Source organism: Protopterus annectens, chromosome 6.part1 (assembly GCF_019279795.1).
Source record: "Protopterus annectens isolate FY-2018-M chromosome 6.part1, PAN1.0, whole genome shotgun sequence".
NCBI lineage: Eukaryota > Metazoa > Chordata > Ceratodontiformes > Protopteridae > Protopterus > Protopterus annectens.
In genome coordinates, this window is record NC_056738.1 from 576033933 (window position 1) to 576055983 (window position 22051).

Here is a 22051-nt window from a genome sequence, read left to right on the forward strand (position 1 = left end):
ATGAAAGTGCTTTTTACCGAAAAAGCACTTTCGCGGAAGTACGCCTGCAGCTAGAGGGAGTCTGGGGGAAATTACTGTTGCGGAGATCGTACTATGGTGCGGATAAGGGCATATTCCCGTTTCCTCACTGTAGTGCAATCTCGGAGTGAGAATATTAAAGTAGGGGGTGTTTGGGGGGGGCCTCCCTGCATAAAAGTAGATTTATTGTTTTTTTTTTTTTTTTTGTTTTGTTTTTACGCACTTTAACGAAAGCGCTTTTTTGGTGAAAGCACTTTCATTGAAGTGTGTTCGGTGATTGTGGATTCGGACTATTGAACTTTCATTCACTAATCCTAGATGTATATATATATATATATATGGTTCTACCTGAGTTCGTCGACATACCACATAATCGACATTTACTTACCCGACACGAGAACACCGACAATCCACATCACCGACAGCTGACATAACCGACTACGCCGACATCCATGTGCTAATAGCGCCTCTCGCTCCTACCATGTTCCAGGTAATGTAAATAGTTGTCTGTCATCAGCATAAATCATACAGTATACTCACAGGAAAATAACGCTATGCTGATGACAGACAACTATTTACATTACCTGGAACATGGTAGGAGCGAGAGGCACTATTAGCACATGGATGTCGGCGTTTTCGTAGTCGGTTATGTCAGCTGTCGGTGATGTGGATTGTCGGTGTTCTCGTGTCGGGTAAGTAATTGTCGATTATGTGGTATGTCGACGAACTCAGGTAGAACCATATATATATATATATATATATATATATATATATATATATATATATATATATATATATATATGCATACAGATATACACTGTATTTGCTTAAACATTAGTTTTGCACTGAACTCAGGCTGAGCCTGCAATCAGTCCTTATGGACAACTGCTCCATCCTGGTAAACATATACTAAATAAAATATCAGAACAACAGCTGTAATGCTATGGAGCGTATTATCATGGAACTCATAAACAAAGACATTGGGAGCCTCCAGACACTAGACCCTACCCAATTTGGCTTTGTTAAGGGCAGATCTTGCCTCTTAAACCTAGTTGATTTCTTTGAAACAGTTACCAAAGCCATAGATGAGGGCAAGGTAGTCCACACAGCCTACCTGGACCTCGCAAAAGCCTTCGACACAATACCCCACTCAGGCATTATAAATAAGCTTACCAGCTTAAATATCAACCCCTATAATCACAAGATGGGTTGCAAACTGGCTCAGGGATAGAACCCACATGGTCAGAATCGTAGATGCCATGTCCGAATCCAAACCAGTTACAAGTGGCGTCCCACACGGCTCAGTTCTGGGACCTCCCTTGTTCGGTATATACTTCTCTGAGGTTCAGGCTAACACGGGGGGATTATGGCTGACAAAGTTTGCAGATGACTGCAAACTGGGGGCCATAATCGAATCTCCAGCTGACACAAGCATCCTCCAAAAGGGTCTCACAGAGACGGATGCTTGGTGCCAGAGCTACGGCCTCAAGCTAAATGGTAAAAAGTGCATAGTCATCCCCTTTAGGAAAAACAAGGTGCCCACAAATTACCACATAGGTGGTAATCCATTAAGTACGGAAGAAGTAATTAGAGATTTGGGGACCAACATAGATAGTAATCTCTCCTTTGATAATCACGTTGCCAAAGTGGTTAGAAAGACCTTCTTATATAGCCCACCTTATCACGAAAGGGTTCGCATCTAGATCAAGAGAGTTCATTGTGTCCCTCTACTCGTCACTCATTAAGCCCATAATTGAATACAATGCCCCTTTTGGGATGTACCTTACCAGACACCTGCAACAACTGGAGAGACCCCAAAAGTACCTCACCAAGAGGATCATGGGCTACAAACAGATGTCCTATGCAGCTCGACTAAAGAAACTCCAGCTCTACTCAGTTGCTTACCGCCTACTCAGAGGTGATCTATGCCTGATGTACAAAGCCATGTCAAACCCAGAATTAATGGACATGCTCCACCTCAAAAAATCCAAGTCCCTTAGAGCTACACGCTCCAGGGACTTAAACGTCAGCACAAAAATAAATAGGACATGCTGGAGGGACAGATTCATTTCCCAGAGGCTCCCCTCACTCTGGAATAGAATCCCAATTCATGTTAGACATAGCCCCTCGCTGACCCTCTTCAAGCGAAATCTGGACACATGGATGGGAAATCGCAAATTCACCCCTGGGATCTCTTTTGTGTCCCTGCTAGACAGAGGCACAGTAAACTAATCTTAAAGGGTACCTTCTGTGACCTACTTTACAGAGGCACAGTAGGCTAATCTAATAGGGAGGCGGAAGCCAAATACACTCTGGCTAGGCTTATAAATGCCCTAGGGCAGATAGCCTAGTATCTACCTATGAACAGATATCCCTTATGTCATGAACTGTATCATACTTTTACTTGTAGACAAAACTGAAACTTTTACTACCTTTATCACCTCACCTACTCACCACTAGTTGTTGCCCACAATCTTGTACATAAACTTAACAGGTGTCACAGCCAAAAAAGTATCCTCCAAACTTTACTACCTCCCAGAAGCCAACATTCAACAAAGTCTTACTGTCACTCACAAAGTTAATGAAGCAGAGGAAGACCTTTATTCCATTCACACCCCCAATAACAGGAATTTACTACCTCCTACATACAGCTAAGACTCACCAACAACCTGTTCACTTTCAAAAGTTACCTAAAAGGATCATCCCTGCTAGCTTGCTGCTTGCTAAGTTAAGTCTACAACAAACAATCCTCTCCCTTACCACCAATTCCCTGCATCTGTTTCACCTCTGAAAGCATTTGGGATTTGGTAATAAATAGTGAACACTCAATTCTAAATAAAACATATATAGTGCAAGTCTCTTGTCAGCACGCATTTATCTGGTGCTCTTAGACGAAGGCTTCATGACATTAATGTCCACAACTACCACTGTTGTGCTGATAACTTACTACTCTACCTCTTAAAGGGTACATCACCCTAATGCAACCTGAATATCTTGTCCAACTCCCTATCTAATACAAGTATCTTTATGTTATCTCATGTATGTTCATGTTATATGCAGTATACACCATTTCAACATGATGTTGTGATTGTACGACTGTGAAAGTATTCTTTTACTTGATATGCTTTCATGTAACGTGACCCAGTTCAATATGCTGTTCATAACTTTCTAATTCTGCACTGCCAAAGACTACACTAATTTTAATTTAGTTGTGTTAATTTACACTGTATACTGAACTATACTGTACCAATGGAGCTTTGGTTTTGTGGGCCTCTTTTGAAAAGAGTTTCTACACCCAGTCAAGACTTCCTTGGCTAACAAATGAAAACAAATAAATAAATAAAGATGATGTTTTGATTATTTTAGATAACCTGGAGTAATCCACACATATAAGATTGCCTGGCTTCCACAGACTGAAGCAAATGTGTGCATGCTCGACCTCAAGACAATATGGAAGTAGGTATATTAGTGTGCCTTCCTCAGGATTGTTACAGTATGCTTTGCAGGTGGCACAACTCTGTATTACTTGGTTCTATTTGAGCTGAATGGGTAACTTCAGATGGGGTACAGCAAAACTGGGTGGAAGGAAATGGTACTGAAGTGGGATAATGGTAGTGGGCTGCTCACCAAGAGAGACAATAGTGTCACTCACAAAGAAGGAAGTATAAAGGTACTGTCTATTACAATATTCTAAAATCTGTATTAGATTCTATAATTATTTACTCTTTTACAACTACTTAATTTTATTGTTTAAAATTTACCATGCAGCTTACAGCTACTGGATGCATCTTTTCTTAGGGTCATACTTTCAAACTCTTGTTTTTTGAAAATGATCTACTTAACCATGAATCCCTACTGGTAAGAGGCAGCCACATTGTTAAAAGTACTGTACAAAATAAGTCAATCTGAGATGCCAAAATAGTCATAATAGTCTATTTTACAATAGCACTAAAATCAACAACTATTAAACCCACAAATTATTTTTTTCAGGAGCATTTATCTCGCATCTTAAGATGTTTTTGCAGCTAATGAAACTGACAATTTTGTAACTACAGTCAGGTGCAAGAGTCTGGTTCACTGCAAAACAAAGGTGGTCACGTTTTTAATCTATGTAAAATACAGGCACACCTGAAGAATGCACATTCAAGTAACACCAAGCCCTGGAAATACCATGTCAAATGGCATACAAAATTCATAAACTAGAACCACTTAGAAAAATGGCTCAGTAAGTCCATTTAACTGTAGTAAACAGTAAAAAACAGCCACACAATGAAGCCAAAGGAAGCTAGTTTGTGTTTTTTTTTTTTGGCACATTCTCCTTTTGTGGTTACTTATCCAAAATTCATACTTACCCTTTCCGGTCAACCTCTTCTACATCTTCAACCCTCATTCCGAAGATGAAAAGGTTCTCTTCACCTGCCTCCTCAGCCATCTCTACATTAGCACCATCCATGGTTCCAATAGTAAGGGCTCCATTCAACATGAATTTCATGTTTCCAGTGCCTGATGCTTCAGTACCAGCAGTAGAGATTTGCTCAGACAGGTCAGCAGCTGGGATTACTGCAGAAAGAAGTTTGATATACTGAATTAATACATGTCATTGCCTTTTAAGTAGTCAGTTTGTTAGCAAAAAGGCAATTCTGCAGTTTTTTTTTACAATAAAGTTAAATGAAATGCAAAACAATGCTTGGTCTCAGAGATAATCAACAGTGTGTGTGTGTGTGTGTGTGTGTGTGTGTGTGTGTGTGTGTGTGTGGGTGTGTGTGGGTGTGTGTGTGTAAATTTTGGCCTCATTCAATCCTTCTGCCACTAGTTGGCAGCTCACCAGTTAATTTATTTCCAGCAATACTGACGAATTCCTGCCTCCACCCCACCCCTGAACAGCAAAGCATGCCTGTATGTCAATAACATACAATACAGAGTACTCTGCTTAGCTCATTCTCACCAGATAGCATTGTAACTATGACAAGGAGACCTGTAAAACAGAGAATCCAAAATTAAGGAGCTGTGTACTTTTTGTCTAAATGTAGCAATCTGGGTCCCTTAGAATGCATGCAGGTCATGGTCCTTCTGTGGGGTATAGGGACTGAACTGCATGCCTGCTGGTTGGTGCTCACCAACCTATATCAGCAAAAACCTAAATAACTAACCTATCATCACTGCAGTGCCACTCAACAGGCCACACGTTCAAAGAAATGGACCTAAAACAACACAGATAAACAAAAAGGAAGACTTCAAAAGAGCAGTCGCTGAATCTACTCCCAAATGTTCATCTTGTGAATTTGGGTCCAGTATCCCGGCTAACACATTGGTGGTGATGTGAATTTTAAACACTACAGCTGCAGTGTGAATCCACTGAAGCGACCCACAAATTCCACATCCCCCACTAAAGCAGTCTCACTTGAAAACGGTATTCATACATTTAATTGATGACCACAACTCTCAAAACTGGAATAAAGGGAAGGGATGACAACAGCCCTTACCTTTAAGGTGTGAAAATGTGTGCAATTATTCAGAAATGATTATACTTAGCAGGTATAAAGGACCTTGCCCCAAATGTAAATGTAACTTTCAACTGGTTTTCTGTGTTCTTAGGACACTTCTTTTCAGGGGGTATTCCAGACAAAAAGGCCATAGATCACATGGGATTTACACAGTCAATAAAGATGACGCATATAAAAGCCAGTATTGTTTTTTTCTCAGCAAATGCAAAATGAATGCCTTGTAAAGCATCCTTACTGATGAATTAAGAAAATGAAACCAAAGAACCTACTGCTGGAAAAGATCAGGAAGACTCTCTTCAGAATAAAGTCCAAACCCCCAAACTTCCGGGAAATAAACAGAGCATCAGGCATCAAAACATATCTGGCATGACAAATGATGACTCTGATGAAAGGAGGCCATGACTGGAATGTGTAAAGGAGGATGCTTAAAATATGATGCACCTTCAATGACTCCCTGTTTTCCATGCCAGAGGTTTTAATAAAGGCAAAAAAAGCAGCAAAGCCTACCTTCACTACAAAATATCTGAAACTAGCATCAGAAATGACAACAATGTAGTATAATGCAAGAACAGGTTTGAAATAATTAATTACCTACTCACAAGACAAAAACTTCCAGTTAATCAAATATATTACCATGTGACTTGCTTGGGTTGTTCTTAGTAAAACCTAATTAACCCTTCCTGACTTACCAGACCCTACTAGGGCTTTCAGCACAACATGGAAGGTAAGGATGAACTAGGGTGTGCTGGTTATGAATTAACACATCACAGATGGGTAGAAGTGGCTGAAGTAGGCCAACTGCCAAAGTCTAGGTAAAAGAAATCAGAACAAATATTGCCAGAACAGTGTAAGCAGAATCACCACAAAACTGCCCATTTAAGACTCAGAAGCTTCCCTGGATAAAATATGTTGGTGATGAAGCCTTTCTACTAAGAGACGGATAAGGTGTCCAACCAGAAAACTTCAAGACTTTGCTTGAAATTATAAAAATTTGGTAGCTCTTGTATAACTACACAACGCAAATTCATTTTTTTGTCAGCAATATAATCTTCAGTAAAAAAAAAAAAAACTCTCACCATTAAATGGTGCTAATCTCTGCAAGCTTTCAAAACATCTTCTGGATGGACAACCCCCCCCCCCCCGAAAAAAAAAAAAACAGATGCTAGTTTCTCTCAATGGAGTCAGCAAAGAATGTCCACAAAAGGGAGAATGTACAGCTGTGAGAGCACTCACCATAAAAGCAGATATTTAAGTAGTTCCACCTCTGCAGCAATATTCATAGCATTTTTAAATTAAGATGTATGCTAATACCTATCCAACCTGCCTGCCTTCCATAGCTCTTCATGCATCAGGCACCGGCCACCCTCCCTCATTATGTACACATGCACTATGACCGCCTGAACAAAAAGGGGTACTGGCCTGTGCCATCTTCTCCCCCCACAGGCAATTTATACAGTCACAATGTTGCTTGGCTGAAGAGCAGGCTCTGTCAGAATGAGATATTCCTTTGCACTATCCCACCTTGCAGTGCTGTGTTTGTGTGTGTGTGGGAAATAACAGAGTAGTCCTCTTGTTGTCCAAAGCAGAGGAGATTTTTGCAATGCAAAATTGACCCTACTTAAACATCTAATATTACACAGATTTCTCATGCAACTGTACCATGCTCAGTGCAACGTCACTGTTGCAGTATTATTTACAAGCCATCAAAAAGAGACTCGGACAGCTCCACAATAGACAGAGGAATTGATATCATACACTTGTAGTGTTTCCTCAAGGAATACCCTGCAGGACTGCCACTCCAGAATCTCATGGAACAGTATGAAGGACTGCCACACACAACCCTGTTGAAATGGGCATCCAGCTTAAGGTACTAAGGTAATGTATGAATAAGTAATCAGGTGGATGTATTGCAAATGGCCTACATCAAAATCTGCCTAAAAGGCTGCCGAGGTGGAGTCAGCCCTGAAAAACTGTACTCTCGCACATTCCTGCAGTAAAAATTCAGTTCACTAACCACTTAGAGAGTGTCTGCTTAGTAACTAATGTGCCTTCCTTACAATGTACAAAGGAAACAAACAACAGATCCAGTTTCTGATGGACTCTGTCCTATTCAAGTAGTATTAGAATTGTCTTTAGGGATCTGACATATGCACACAGATCGGCTTAAGGGACATCTCTGAAAACACTTTTGGCATAAAGATTAAGATTCATTCGGAGGCCGACTCTTATTGTGGAAGACCATGAATATGTGCTTTGCCATGAGAGATAGATGACAGAGCTGAAACATGTACCTTTATAGAGGAGCAAGATGGTACTGTGTTAAATAGAACAAACAACCAGGTAAGAATGAGGGGCACCTCCACTTACAATGGGTCTTGGTTCTTTTTTCTGCATTGAACAGAAAACCTTTTCCACTCTACTACATGTGATTTCTTTGGATTAGGCTTCCTGACATCTATTAGAAAGGTCAGCACATGCTGAAAGAAAAGTTCCCTAAAAGGAATTGCATTAGATCTTCTAAGGCCATTGTTTTCAGACCCTTTACATTTGGATGTACAAAGGTGCCATGATGCTAACTGCACAAGTCTGTCTCCTGTGGCACGAAGAAAGTTCAGTTGTGTACACTTACCATAAAATGTAGATGTTCGAGTGTATTCACTGTTGCAGTCATCACACTTGGGTTATCTGCCTGCAGATAGCCCTCAGTCGGTCCGAATACCATAGTCTTGGGATTTCAGTGTCGGATGCGGTCGCATCTTCCATGACGTCAGGTCGTCAGGGGTATAAAACATGCAGCTGATGCCATTACATCAGTTTTTCTTGCCCCAGATGTCAGGAGCCCCCAAAATAGGAAGCAATTACATGGTCTGGAACACCTCCAGTAAAAAGTAAAAACCATAGCCATAAGATATGGCCAAAAAGAGTAAAGGTAGAAAGCATAGAGAGGTCAGGGGGCTGGAGGGAGGGTAACCAGAACTGCAACAGTGAATACACTTGAACATCTACATTTATGGTAAGTGTACACAACTGTACTATGTTCTTTGTGTTTCACTGTTGCAGTCATCACACTTGGGTTGATTTCCAAAGCTGAGGAAGGGTGGAGGCAGTCAAGAAGTATTAGGGCTGGCTAGCAGACCTTGTAAGACTGCTGTGGCAAATCCAACTCATGATTTAGAAAAGACAGGTAAGTAATAATGCTTGGTGAAGGTGTGTACAGAACTCCAGGTTGCAGCTTCCAGGATGTCCCTGGTAGGGATTCCCCTGAGAAATGCTGTAGCAGTTGAGGTAGCCCTAGTGGAATGAGGTTTGATCCCCTGTGGGATAGGTATTCCATGGTGTTTGTAGCAGAAATAGATGCAGTGCGTTATCCATTTGGAAATGATTTGCTTTGAAATGGCCTTGGCCTCTGCCCCGGTGGCAAAACTGACTAGCAGATGGACAGTTTTTCTGAAAGGCTTAGTTCTGTCAAGGTAGAACCTAAACTGTCTGTGCACGTCCAGGGAATGCAGGATCCTTTCCCCTTTATTCTGAGGATTAGGAAAAAAGGTTGGTAAATGGATGGATTGGTTTAAAGCCACACTGGATACCACCTTGGGCATAAATGATGGGTTAGTCCTGAGGGAAACCCTGCCCGCATGGAAGATAATGAAGGGTTCCACAGCCATAAGGGCATGTAACTCAGACACTCTTCTTGTTGAAGTGATGGCTAGAAGTAAGGCTGTTTTCCAAGAGAGGAATTTTAACTCTGCTGTAGCAGCAGTCTCAAACGGGAGAAGCGTGAGCTCCTCTAATACAAAGTTAAGGTCCCAGGCAGGATTGGGAGCTCTCCTCAGGGGTCTTAGCTCCTCTCAGGAACTGTTTGATCAGAGGGTGAGAGAAGAGGGGTGGCTCAGTACTGTAATGATGTGAAGCGGCCAAAAACCAAAACTGAAATGGTATGCACCAACAGGATAGTGTGGTGAAAGGAAACCTTTCACTAAATCACTCTTCAAATGACAAAACTTCCAAACTTCCAAATAGAAATCACCACGCTAACTCTAGCAATGTGGAGCAGTAAATCCTTTAATCACAGTGAGCGCTTTCGCCATGCGGCTTCTTCAGACTGTTATACAACAATGAAAACTCAAACAGTTACCTTTATAACATATTCCCTCATCCCATTGGTTAAAAACGTCATTACACATATTCAAACACTAAAACACAAAAACATTTCATCTCGTACAGAATACATTCATGCAGTACAAGCCGTTTCGTTATCTACAAAAAGGTATTCACAGATACCAAAAGAACACCACTCCATATATAAAAATCAATACAAATGAGGAAACAAGTGCGATAAATACTGAGTAAAAACATTTCTAGAGTGTGCTACATGGTCCTTCTCAAGGTAGAACAACAGGTAAACATTGGAACACTCAATATAGCAACATAAAAATATATTCTCATATTCAACTAACCTACGCTTAGAACGCTAATCATGTGTATAAAAAGTAAGCCTATACTTACTACTCTAAAACCATCAAATCCTTACAAACGTAACAAACAATGCTGCTTCTTCTACTTACAGGCAGCTACACTATCAAAACACTGAACCACGTCGCTCCTGAGAATGTCGTCATCATGAACTTAAAGGGGACGACGCTCTGGAGTCAGGCATTTAAAATTCGGGCTCTGTGGTGGATGATTCCACCTCAGATGGAGAAAAAATGTGTATATGTACACAACTATATTAAAGTCACCTAACTTGTATATTATAATTTAAAATTTAAAATTTGATTCTTCCTGCTGAAAAATCACACACAGGATGCAGACAGTTGATTTACGAAAGGTATTATGGATGTAGATATTTAACATACAAATGCACTATTTCTATAAGAAACCTAAAATAGGACAGACTAATCCTGGAAACGAATGCAAAACAATGTAGACGCGTTTCCATGGAATCAAATACAGCTCACACGCCTATATACTCTAAATACTAGTGTGTACAGGCGTTGCAGGCATTAACATGGCGTAAACCTACTTTAACCTCGCACTCTTAAAACCTGGTCTTGTTATGGACCAACAACAATATTGTCAGTCTCTGTAACACCACATCTAACTATGTAGTGATTCTCTAGATGTACTATAACACAGTATCTGAACATTGAAAAGATCGACCACAGCTCTGTGGTGTGTATATGAACAAGGAGATGTCACTTGGAGTGTGCAATAGAGGGGAAAGGAAAGAAAGAGAATCAGAGAATGGGGAGGGAAGGGAGACAAAGGAAAGAGAACGAAAGACAGAAAAAAGGGGGGGGGGATAGAAAGGGGGTAAAATATGAGAATGAAAAATGAAAGTGGGATTAAATATAAAAAAGAAGAAAACTGAAAGAAAGGGAGGATATAGTACAGGGAAAAGTGGTAAAGGTCGAAAAAAGGGGAAGGAAATGATGAGAGAAAGGGAAATGGAAAGAACAAGATGGACAAAGAAGGGATGAAACCAGAGGAAAAGATGAAAGAAGGAGTCTGTTGGTGCATATTACTAAGGTATAAAATAGAAGTCAGGTATGAACACACTACTACGGTGTTCTATAGATCCTGCTATTGAGGTAGAAATAATCTCCTTTTCCAAAGGAAAAGGGGTCTGTGGGTGCATATTACTAAAGTACAAAAGTGGAAGACAGGTTGTGAACACACTACTACGGTGTTCTATAGATCCTGCTGTTTAGGAACGAATAATCTCCTTTTCCGAAGGAAGGGCCTGACCTGTACTTTGTCATTAAGGCCTGGGTACAACTCAGCCCTCAATCTTATAATCCATTTCATCTCATTCTCCAGGGTGAAATTAACAATATCCCCTCCTCTCTTATTCGGTATGATCTTCTGAATGACAAAGAATGTAAAAGAGTGGCTGGGCCCTCTCTCTTTATGATGTTTAGCCAAGGCATTAACCACTGAGGCTGTCCTAATGTGGTAGATGTGCTCCCTAATGCGTTCTCTGAATGACCTGTTGGTTTTACCAACATAGAACGCTTGACATGCTTCACAGGTCGCCATGTAGACAATATTGGAGCTTTCACAGGAGGTTTTAGTATAAAAACTATAGCTCCGTTGAGTGGTGGGATGGATAAAGCTCACTGTCTCATTAATAAACATGCACTGATTGCATCTACCACACGGTGTGGTGTTCGTCAACTGTGTGCTAAGTGTCTCTGTAGCTAAGTTGTTCCTAGGTTTACACAAAATCCTCTTTAAATTGGGTTGGTTCTTATAAGTAATACTTGGGCAAGATCCCACTATCTCCTTTATCTCAGGGTCTAACATCAGTAAATCCCAATGTTTCTCCATGATTTGTTTCAGACCCACCGAATCTTTGGTATAGAACATGGAAACCCTATTCTTATAGGGGTTCGAATGGCTGTTCAATACTAAAGCAGGTAAAGGCTCAGAGTAGTATGGTTTTGCCCTGGTATTTCTAAGGCTTTCAACATCAACAGCAGTACATTCAAAGGTACTTTCATTGTAACCCCTTTTTAAGAATCTAGCCTTCAAGCCTTTAAGTTCATCTGCATAGCCTTCATTGGTAGGGTTCAACCTAGAGGCCCTCATTATCTGGCCCTTCATTACATTGTCGAATACATACTTGGGATGCATACTATCCCTGTGTAGAATGGTGTTCCTGAAACATAACTTCCTGTGCACATTTGTGTTAAGCAGCCCATTACTGAGTCTATTGATGCTCACATCCAAATATGAGATATGGTCTACTGAGTAGTTTAAAGTGAACCTAAGAAACTCAGTTGAACTGTTCATGCATTCAACAAAAATCAACAATGCCTCTCTGTCTCCTTTCCAAATAAAGAAAAGGTCATCGACAAACCTACGGTAGAAACCAACATGTTCCTGAAACTGTAGTGTATTAAACAGGAAAGACTCTTCCCATTGTGCCATGACAAGGTTGGCGTAGCTATTGGCACAAGACGTGCCCATAGCCACGCCATCCTTCTGTAAGAAGATGTCATCTCCAAACATAAAAACGTTGTTCAATAAAACTGTTTCTAGAAGTAAAGCAATAAAATCTATTTTCACATTGGTGAAATCAGAGTGGTTTTTAAGGTACTCTTGTATATGTTGTACACCTACATCATTGGGGATTACAGTGAAAAGACTCACAACGTCTAGTGTTACTAAGATGTAGTGGGTATCATCCTCTAATTTTTTCATATAGTCATACAAATCCAACAGGAACTGCTTGCTGTCTCTAAGTATAAACTTGTTTTTATTGACCAGTGGCCTTAGGTGATATTCAATAAAGATAGAGAAGGGTTCAGTCACCCAACCTTGTCCGGCTACAATCGGCCTCATTGGAGGGTCAACGGCTGATTTGTGGACTTTGGGAAGTCCTTGTATAATAGGGATCAAGGGATTATTCACTTTAAAATAATCATATAGTTCCTTCATAATACTATCAGAAGCTAACAGCTCATCAAGCATATAGTAAACCTGTAGGGTTTTCTCTTTAACCACATCCATCCCTATCTTCAGATATGAGGAGGTCTCTCCCAGAAGTATTCCCATCCTTCTATTGTAATCCAATGAATCCATAAGGACAATAGGTCCTCCTTTGTCAGCCGGTCTTATAACAAGAGTAGTATCATATTTCAGGTCCTTAAGTGCTACTCTATGATTAAAACTTAGATTCTGTTTATGCATAACATTCCTTGTATTCTCAAAATGACTATAGATGTCATTCTCTGTTATCTTAGAATAAACATCCAACAACGGATGTAGTTGGGGGATGTATACACTATTGCTTCTAAACCTGCTAGTGTCCTGTCGCTCAGGGGTATTACCAAAATCAAGTTTCAACTGAATGTTCCTTACAAACATTTTAATATCAATAATAGAGTCAGCAACATTACCCCTGCTAGTGGGTATGAAGCTGAGACCCTTATTGAGAACATCTTTCTCATGCTTATTCAGAACTTTCTTTGAAAGATTCACAATCAGCGAATCGTCTTCTCCCACATCCTTTTCAGGGTAGGCCCTTGTTGTTCCCTCCTGAACCTTTCCTCTTTTGTCTGCCCCTGCTCATCGATCTTGTTCTCCCTTGATGTTGCTTCTGTGCTATGGGGAAAGGGGTATTGTTTTTGCTCTGTAGAACCTTTCTTCTAACCACTGCCTCGTCTGATTTCCTCACATTACTTATGGTTGTAGGGTCAGGTGGTGGTTGGATAACATGAGTATCTATTCCCTCCATCACAGTCTCCTTTTCCCCCCTGGTTGTGGGAATATCTGAACTATCCCCACGTTCATCTTCCTGAAAAACAATTTCAGTATATGAAACATTCCTCCTCAGATTAATATCAGAACTGGTTGTGCCATTAACCGGTCTATGGCTTGCCGGTCTATCCAATCCATTCTCAATGCTAGAAACGTTCCCTTTCATTGTTTGTACACTAGAATTGTGTGGAAAACCATTCCTGGTGTGTGTCTATTACCAACATTGTTATTACTCAAAGTTGGTCGGTCTCTAGGCCAAGTAAACACATTTGAGTTTTAAAATCCCTTAGGTCCCTCATGATTTTGTTCTTCTTTTGTTCTATTAATCGTCTTTCAAAAACCATGACATTATCTATGACCCTTTCAATCTTGGTATCAATATTTACATTCACATATTTCTTAGTAATAGTGTCATACAAATCATTCACTTTCAATCTTAGATTCTCCTCCTCAGGTAAATGGAACCTAATTAACAGTTTCATATAGTTATTACTAAGCTCAATATTGAGCTGCTGCCATTCATACAAAAGGTCCGGTATAGAGTCACCTGAGGTGGGCATTTTTAAAATACGTAGCCCACGAGGAATAATGTGTTTGTCCAAACATGCTTCAAAATATTGTCGTTGGACTTGCAGAGTGATTTAGTGAAAGGTTTCCTTTCACCACACTATCCTGTTGGTGCATACCATTTCAGTTTTGGTTTTTGGCCGCTTCACACCAGCACTCGCTGCTGTTTGGATTACTTTTTACTGTTTTTGCTGGTGTGACATCCTACGCTCGGGGGTTACATTTGACTTAGTTTACTTTGATTTTCCTTTCTCCTGAACTGTGGATATGGCCGATAACGCTACCTCGAACATAGAACTACCGTACGTACCACAAACTGTCCAACCTAGTGATAGGCTGGGACGGTTTCATGCCTGTGTGACTGGCGGGGAGAACCTGCTACTCTCTTATGAGCCGGATTTTGGCTCAATGAATGCTATAAATAATAATGAGAGTTATCTAAGTTTATCAAATGACTTGCAAGTTTTGGAAACTGAGACAATTAAGTTAAAAAAGCTGCAAGTCCAACGACAATATTTTGAAGCATGTTTGGACAAACACATTATTCCTCGTGGGCTACGTATTTTAAAAATGCCCACCTCAGGTGACTCTATACCGGACCTTTTGTATGAATGGCAGCAGCTCAATATTAAGCTTAGTAATAACTATATGAAACTGTTAATTAGGTTCCATTTACCTGAGGAGGAGAATCTAAGATTGAAAGTGAATGATTTGTATGACACTATTACTAAGAAATATGTGAATGTAAATATTGATACCAAGATTGAAAGGGTCATAGATAATGTCATGGTTTTTGAAAGACGATTAATAGAACAAAAGAAGAACAAAATCATGAGGGACCTAAGGGATTTTAAAAACTCAAATGTGTTTACTTGGCCTAGAGACCGACCAACTTTGAGTAATAACAATGTTGGTAATAGACACACACCAGGGAATGGTTTTCCACACAATTCTAGTGTACAAACAATGAAAGGGAACGTTTCTAGCATTGAGAATGGATTGGATAGACCGGCAAGCCATAGACCGGTTAATGGCACAACCAGTTCTGATATTAATACGAGGAGGAATGTTTCATATACTGAAATTGTTTTTCAGGAAGATGAACGTGGGGATAGTTCAGATATTCCCACAACCAGGGGGGAAAAGGAGACTGTGATGGAGGGAATAGATACTCATGTTATCCAACCACCACCTGACCCTACAACCATAAGTAATGTGAGGAAATCAGACGAGGCAGTGGTTAGAAGAAAGGTTCTACAGAGCAAAAACAATACCCCTTTCCCCATAGCACAGAAGCAACATCAAGGGAGAACAAGATCGATGAGCAGGGGCAGACAAAAGAGGAAAGGTTCAGGAGGGGAACAACAAGGGCCTACCCTGAAAAGGATGTGGGAGAAGACGATTCGCTGATTGTGAATCTTTCAAAGAAAGTTCTGAATAAGCATGAGAAAGATGTTCTCAATAAGGGTCTCAGCTTCATACCCACTAGCAGGGGTAATGTTGCTGACTCTATTATTGATATTAAAATGTTTGTAAGGAACATTCAGTTGAAACTTGATTTTGGTAATACCCCTGAGCGACAGGACACTAGCAGGTTTAGAAGCAATAGTGTATACATCCCCCAATTACATCCGTTGTTGGATGTTTATTCTAAGATAACAGAGAATGACATCTATAGTCATTTTGAGAATACAAGGAATGTTATGCATAAACAGAATCTAAGTTTTAATCATAGAGTAGCACTTAAGGACCTGAAATATGATACTACTCTTGTTATAAGACCGGCTGACAAAGGAGGACCTATTGTCCTTATGGATTCATTGGATTACAATAGAAGGATGGGAATACTTCTGGGAGAGACCTCGTCATATCTGAAGATAGGGATGGATGTGGTTAAAGAGAAAACCCTACAGGTTTACTATATGCTTGATGAGCTGTTAGCTTCTGATAGTATTATGAAGGAACTATATGATTATTTTAAAGTGAATAATCCCTTGATCCCTATTATACAAGGACTTCCCAAAGTCCACAAATCAGCAGTTGACCCTCCAATGAGGCCGATTGTAGCCGGACAAGGTTGGGTGACTGAACCCTTCTCTATCTTTATTGAATATCACCTAAGGCCACTGGTCAATAAAAACAAGTTTATACTTAGAGACAGCAAGCAGTTCCTGTTGGATTTGTATGACTATATGAAAAGATTAGAGGATGATACCCACTACATCTTAGTAACACTAGACGTTGTGAGTCTTTTCACTGTAATCCCCAATGATGTAGGTGTACAACATATACAAGAGTACCTTAAAAACCACTCTGATTTCACCAATGTGAAAATAGATTTTATTGCTTTACTTCTAGAAACAGTTTTATTGAACAACGTTTTTATGTTTGGAGATGACATCTTCTTACAGAAGGATGGCGTGGCTATGGGCACGTCTTGTGCCAATAGCTACGCCAACCTTGTCATGGCACAATGGGAAGAGTCTTTCCTGTTTAATACACTACAGTTTCAGGAACATGTTGGTTTCTACCGTAGGTTTGTCGATGACCTTTTCTTTATTTGGAGGGGAGACAGAGAGGCATTGTTGATTTTTGTTGAATGCATGAACAGTTCAACTGAGTTTCTTAGGTTCACTTTAAACTACTCAGTAGACCATATCTCATATTTGGATGTGAGCATCAATAGACTCAGTAATGGGCTGCTTAACACAAATGTGCACAGGAAGTTATGTTTCAGGAACACCATTCTACACAGGGATAGTATGCATCCCAAGTATGTATTCGACAATGTAATGAAGGGCCAGATAATGAGGGCGTCTAGGTTGAACCCTACCAATGAAGGCTATGCAGATGAACTTAAAGGCTTGAAGGCTAGATTCTTAAAAAGGGGTTACAATGAAAGTACCTTTGAATGTACTGCTGTTGATGTTGAAAGCCTTAGAAATACCAGGGCAAAACCATACTACTCTGAGCCTTTACCTGCTTTAGTATTGAACAGCCATTCGAACCCCTATAAGAATAGGGTTTCCATGTTCTATACCAAAGATTCGGTGGGTCTGAAACAAATCATGGAGAAACATTGGGATTTACTGATGTTAGACCCTGAGATAAAGGAGATAGTGGGATCTTGCCCAAGTATTACTTATAAGAACCAACCCAATTTAAAGAGGATTTTGTGTAAACCTAGGAACAACTTAGCTACAGAGACACTTAGCACACAGTTGACGAACACCACACCGTGTGGTAGATGCAATCAGTGCATGTTTATTAATGAGACAGTGAGCTTTATCCATCCCACCACTCAACGGAGCTATAGTTTTTATACTAAAACCTCCTGTGAAAGCTCCAATATTGTCTACATGGCGACCTGTGAAGCATGTCAAGCGTTCTATGTTGGTAAAACCAACAGGTCATTCAGAGAACGCATTAGGGAGCACATCTACCACATTAGGACAGCCTCAGTGGTTAATGCCTTGGCTAAACATCATAAAGAGAGAGGGCCCAGCCACTCTTTTACATTCTTTGTCATTCAGAAGATCATACCGAATAAGAGAGGAGGGGATATTGTTAATTTCACCCTGGAGAATGAGATGAAATGGATTATAAGATTGAGGGCTGAGTTGTACCCAGGCCTTAATGACAAAGTACAGGTCAGGCCCTTCCTTCGGAAAAGGAGATTATTCGTTCCTAAACAGCAGGATCTATAGAACACCGTAGTAGTGTGTTCACAACCTGTCTTCCACTTTTGTACTTTAGTAATATGCACCCACAGACCCCTTTTCCTTTGGAAAAGGAGATTATTTCTACCTCAATAGCAGGATCTATAGAACACCGTAGTAGTGTGTTCATACCTGACTTCTATTTTATACCTTAGTAATATGCACCAACAGACTCCTTCTTTCATCTTTTCCTCTGGTTTCATCCCTTCTTTGTCCATCTTGTTCTTTCCATTTCCCTTTCTCTCATCATTTCCTTCCCCTTTTTTCGACCTTTACCACTTTTCCCTGTACTATATCCTCCCTTTCTTTCAGTTTTCTTCTTTTTTATATTTAATCCCACTTTCATTTTTCATTCTCATATTTTACCCCCTTTCTACCCCCCCCCTTTTTTCTGTCTTTCGTTCTCTTTCCTTTGTCTCCCTTCCCTCCCCATTCTCTGATTCTCTTTCTTTCCTTTCCCCTCTATTGCACACTCCAAGTGACATCTCCTTGTTCATATACACACCACAGAGCTGTGGTCGATCTTTTCAATGTTCAGATACTGTGTTATAGTACATCTAGAGAATCACTACATAGTTAGATGTGGTGTTACAGAGACTGACAATATTGTTGTTGGTCCATAACAAGACCAGGTTTTAAGAGTGCGAGGTTAAAGTAGGTTTACGCCATGTTAATGCCTGCAACGCCTGTACACACTAGTATTTAGAGTATATAGAGCGTGTGAGCTGTATTTGATTCCATGGAAACGCGTCTACATTGTTTTGCATTCGTTTCCAGGATTAGTCTGTCCTATTTTAGGTTTCTTATAGAAATAGTGCATTTGTATGTTAAATATCTACATCCATAATACCTTTCGTAAATCAACTGTCTGCATCCTGTGTGTGATTTTTCAGCAGGAAGAATCAAATTTTAAATTTTAAATTATAATATACAAGTTAGGTGACTTTAATATAGTTGTGTACATATACACATTTTTTCTCCATCTGAGGTGGAATCATCCACTACAGAGCCCGAATTTTAAATGCCTGACTCCAGAGCGTCGTCCCCTTTAAGTTCATGATGACGACATTCTCAGGAGCGACGTGGTTCAGTGTTTTGATAGTGTAGCTGCCTGTAAGTAGAAGAAGCAGCATTGTTTGTTACGTTTGTAAGGATTTGATGGTTTTAGAGTAGTAAGTATAGGCTTACTTTTTATACACATGATTAGCGTTCTAAGCGTAGGTTAGTTGAATATGAGAATATATTTTTATGTTGCTATATTGAGTGTTCCAATGTTTACCTGTTGTTCTACCTTGAGAAGGACCATGTAGCACACTCTAGAAATGTTTTACTCAGTATTTATCGCACTTGTTTCCTCATTTGTATTGATTTTTATATATGGAGTGGTGTTCTTTTGGTATCTGTGAATACCTTTTTGTAGATAACGAAACGGCTTGTACTGCATGAATGTATTCTGTACGAGATGAAATGTTTTTGTGTTTTAGTGTTTGAATATGTGTAATGACGTTTTTAACCAATGGGATGAGGGAATATGTTATAAAGGTAACTGTTTGAGTTTTCATTGTTGTATAACAGTCTGAAGAAGCCGCATGGCGAAAGCGCTCACTGTGATTAAAGGATTTACTGCTCCACATTGCTAGAGTTAGCGTGGTGATTTCTATTTGGAAGTTTGGAAGTTTTGTCATTTGAAGAGTGATTTAGTGAAAGGTTTCCTTTCACCACACTATCCTGTTGGTGCATACCATTTCAGTTTTGGTTTTTGGCCGCTTCACACCAGCACTCGCTGCTGTTTGGATTACTTTTTACTGTTTTTGCTGGTGTGACATCCTACGCTCGGGGGTTACATTTGACTCAGTACTGTAATGAGCTGAGATGGCAGAGGCATGAATCTCAATTGATGAGGATAGGCCTTTGTGGAGCAGCTCTGCTAGATAATCTAAGATTTCAGGTAAGGTGGGCACGGATGTGTCCTTTCCTTGAGACTGGCTCCAAGAACAGTATCTTTTCCACTTTTCTGAACAGGATTTCCTAGTACTAGGCCTCCTGACCTCAAGGATGACATCTAGCACCTGTTTGCTGAGGGTTGTTGGTGATGTATTCAGGGAATGAGCCAGGCTGCTAGGTTCAGGGTTTGCAGTTGAGGATGTAAAACAGTACAGTTGTGTACACTTACCATAAATGTAGATGTTCTAGTGTATTCACTGTTGCAGTCATTACATTTGGGTAATCTGCTGGCAGGTTGCCTCAGTCAGCCTGATTAACAAAGTATTGGGTCCTGCATCGGTTGCTGTCCTTTCTTCCATGACGTCAGGTCATCAGGGGTATAAAATATGCAGCCGACGTCATTACATCAGTTTTTCTTGCCCCAGATATCAGGTGAGCAAATAAAATTAAAAACACAAAAATATACCTCCAACCAAAAGCAAATACATCAAAAAGGCTTTTAAGCATAGTAACAGAAAGTAGAGGTAGTCAGAGAAAAACATGGGGCTGGAGGGAGGGTAACCAGGACTTCAACAGTGAATACACTTGAACATCTACATTTATGGTAAGTGTACACAAGTGTACTATGTTCTTCGTGTTTCACTGTTGCAGTCATTACATTTGAGTAGATTCCCAAAGCTATGGCTGGGAGGAGGAATTTACATAGCATTAGGACCAGCTATAAGGCCCTGTAAGACAGCAGTGGCAAAGCCAGCTCTGGATTTAGAGAAAATTGGTAAATGATAATGATTGGGGAAAGTATGTACAGAACTCCAGGTAGCAGCTTCTAGAATATCTCTGGTAGGAACACCACTGAGAAAGGCTGCAGAAGTAGATGCCGCCCATGTGGAGTGAGATCTGATCCCCTGGGGGATAGGTTTTCTATTGTGCTTATAGCAGAAATGAATGCAATGGCTTATCCATTTAAAAATGGTTTGTTTTGAAATAGCCTTCCCCTCTGCCCCAGCAGCAAATGCTACTAGCAATTGATCAGATTATCTTCGAAATTTAGTTCTGTCCAAGTAGAATCTAAGTTGTCTGTGCACGTCCAAGGAATGCAAAATGAATGGACTGATTAAGAGCCACAGTGGAAACCACCTTGGGCATGAAGGATGGATTGGTCCTCAGAGATACCCTGTCTGCATGAAAGATGATGAAAGGCTCCACTGCCATAAGGGCCTGTAATTCAGATATCCTTCTAGCTGAAGTGATTACTAAAAGGAAGGCTGTTTTCCAAGAAAGAAATTTTAAGTCTGCAGTAGCAGCAGGCTCGAAAGGAGGTAGAGCGAGTTTCTCCAAAACCAAGTTAAGGTCCCAGGCAGGGGTAGGAAATCTCCTGGGTGGTCTCAAGTTCTTTGCACCTCTGAGATACTGTTTGAGCAGGGGATGAGAAATGAGGGGTGGTTCTGTACTGTAGTGAGCTGAAATAGCTGAAGCATGGATTTTAACAGAGGAAAAAGACAGGCCCTTGTGAAGCATCCCAGTTAAGTATTGCAAAATCTGAGGTAAATGAGACGCTGCTGTGCTCATCCCTACAGATTGGTTCCAGGCACAGAATCTTTTCCATTTGTCAGCATAAGATTTTCTAGTACTAGGTCTTCTCGCCTCCTAGATGACATCTATCACAGCTAAGGGTGAATCTAAGTGATTAGCCAAGCTGCAAGGTTCAATGTTGTAAGCTAATGGTGCAGAATTTGGCTCTCCTGCTGAGACAGCAAGGAAGATGACTGAGGCAGGTGCCATGGAGATATTTGTGACACACTGCGCAGGAGCGGGTACCACTGTTGGCGTGGCCAGTCTGGAGCAAACAAAATCATTCTTGGTTTGTCCTGTTTGACTTTTAGCAGAACTTTGCAGAGTAGAGGGAGAGGGGGAAGGCGTAGAGTGATAGGTTTTAACAGCTGAAGGACAGAGCATCCACATTCCAGGCTTTTTTGTGGGGAATCCTTGTGCAAAATTTGTCCAACTGGTAGTTTTGGGGGGAGGCAAATAGAT

At 40.4% G+C, this 22051-nt stretch overlaps 1 protein-coding gene across 1 annotated transcript in view; it reads right to left on the reverse strand.

Annotated features, from left to right (window-relative positions):
• Positions 1 to 22051, reverse strand: part of LOC122805677 (glycogen phosphorylase, muscle form) — a 761024-nt gene that overhangs the window by 150688 nt on the left and 588285 nt on the right. Inside the window, exon 17 of the mRNA XM_044076012.1 lies at positions 4371 to 4578. Coding sequence (XP_043931947.1) covers positions 4371 to 4578 — 208 coding nt within the window. The remainder of the gene's footprint in view (positions 1 to 4370; positions 4579 to 22051) is intronic.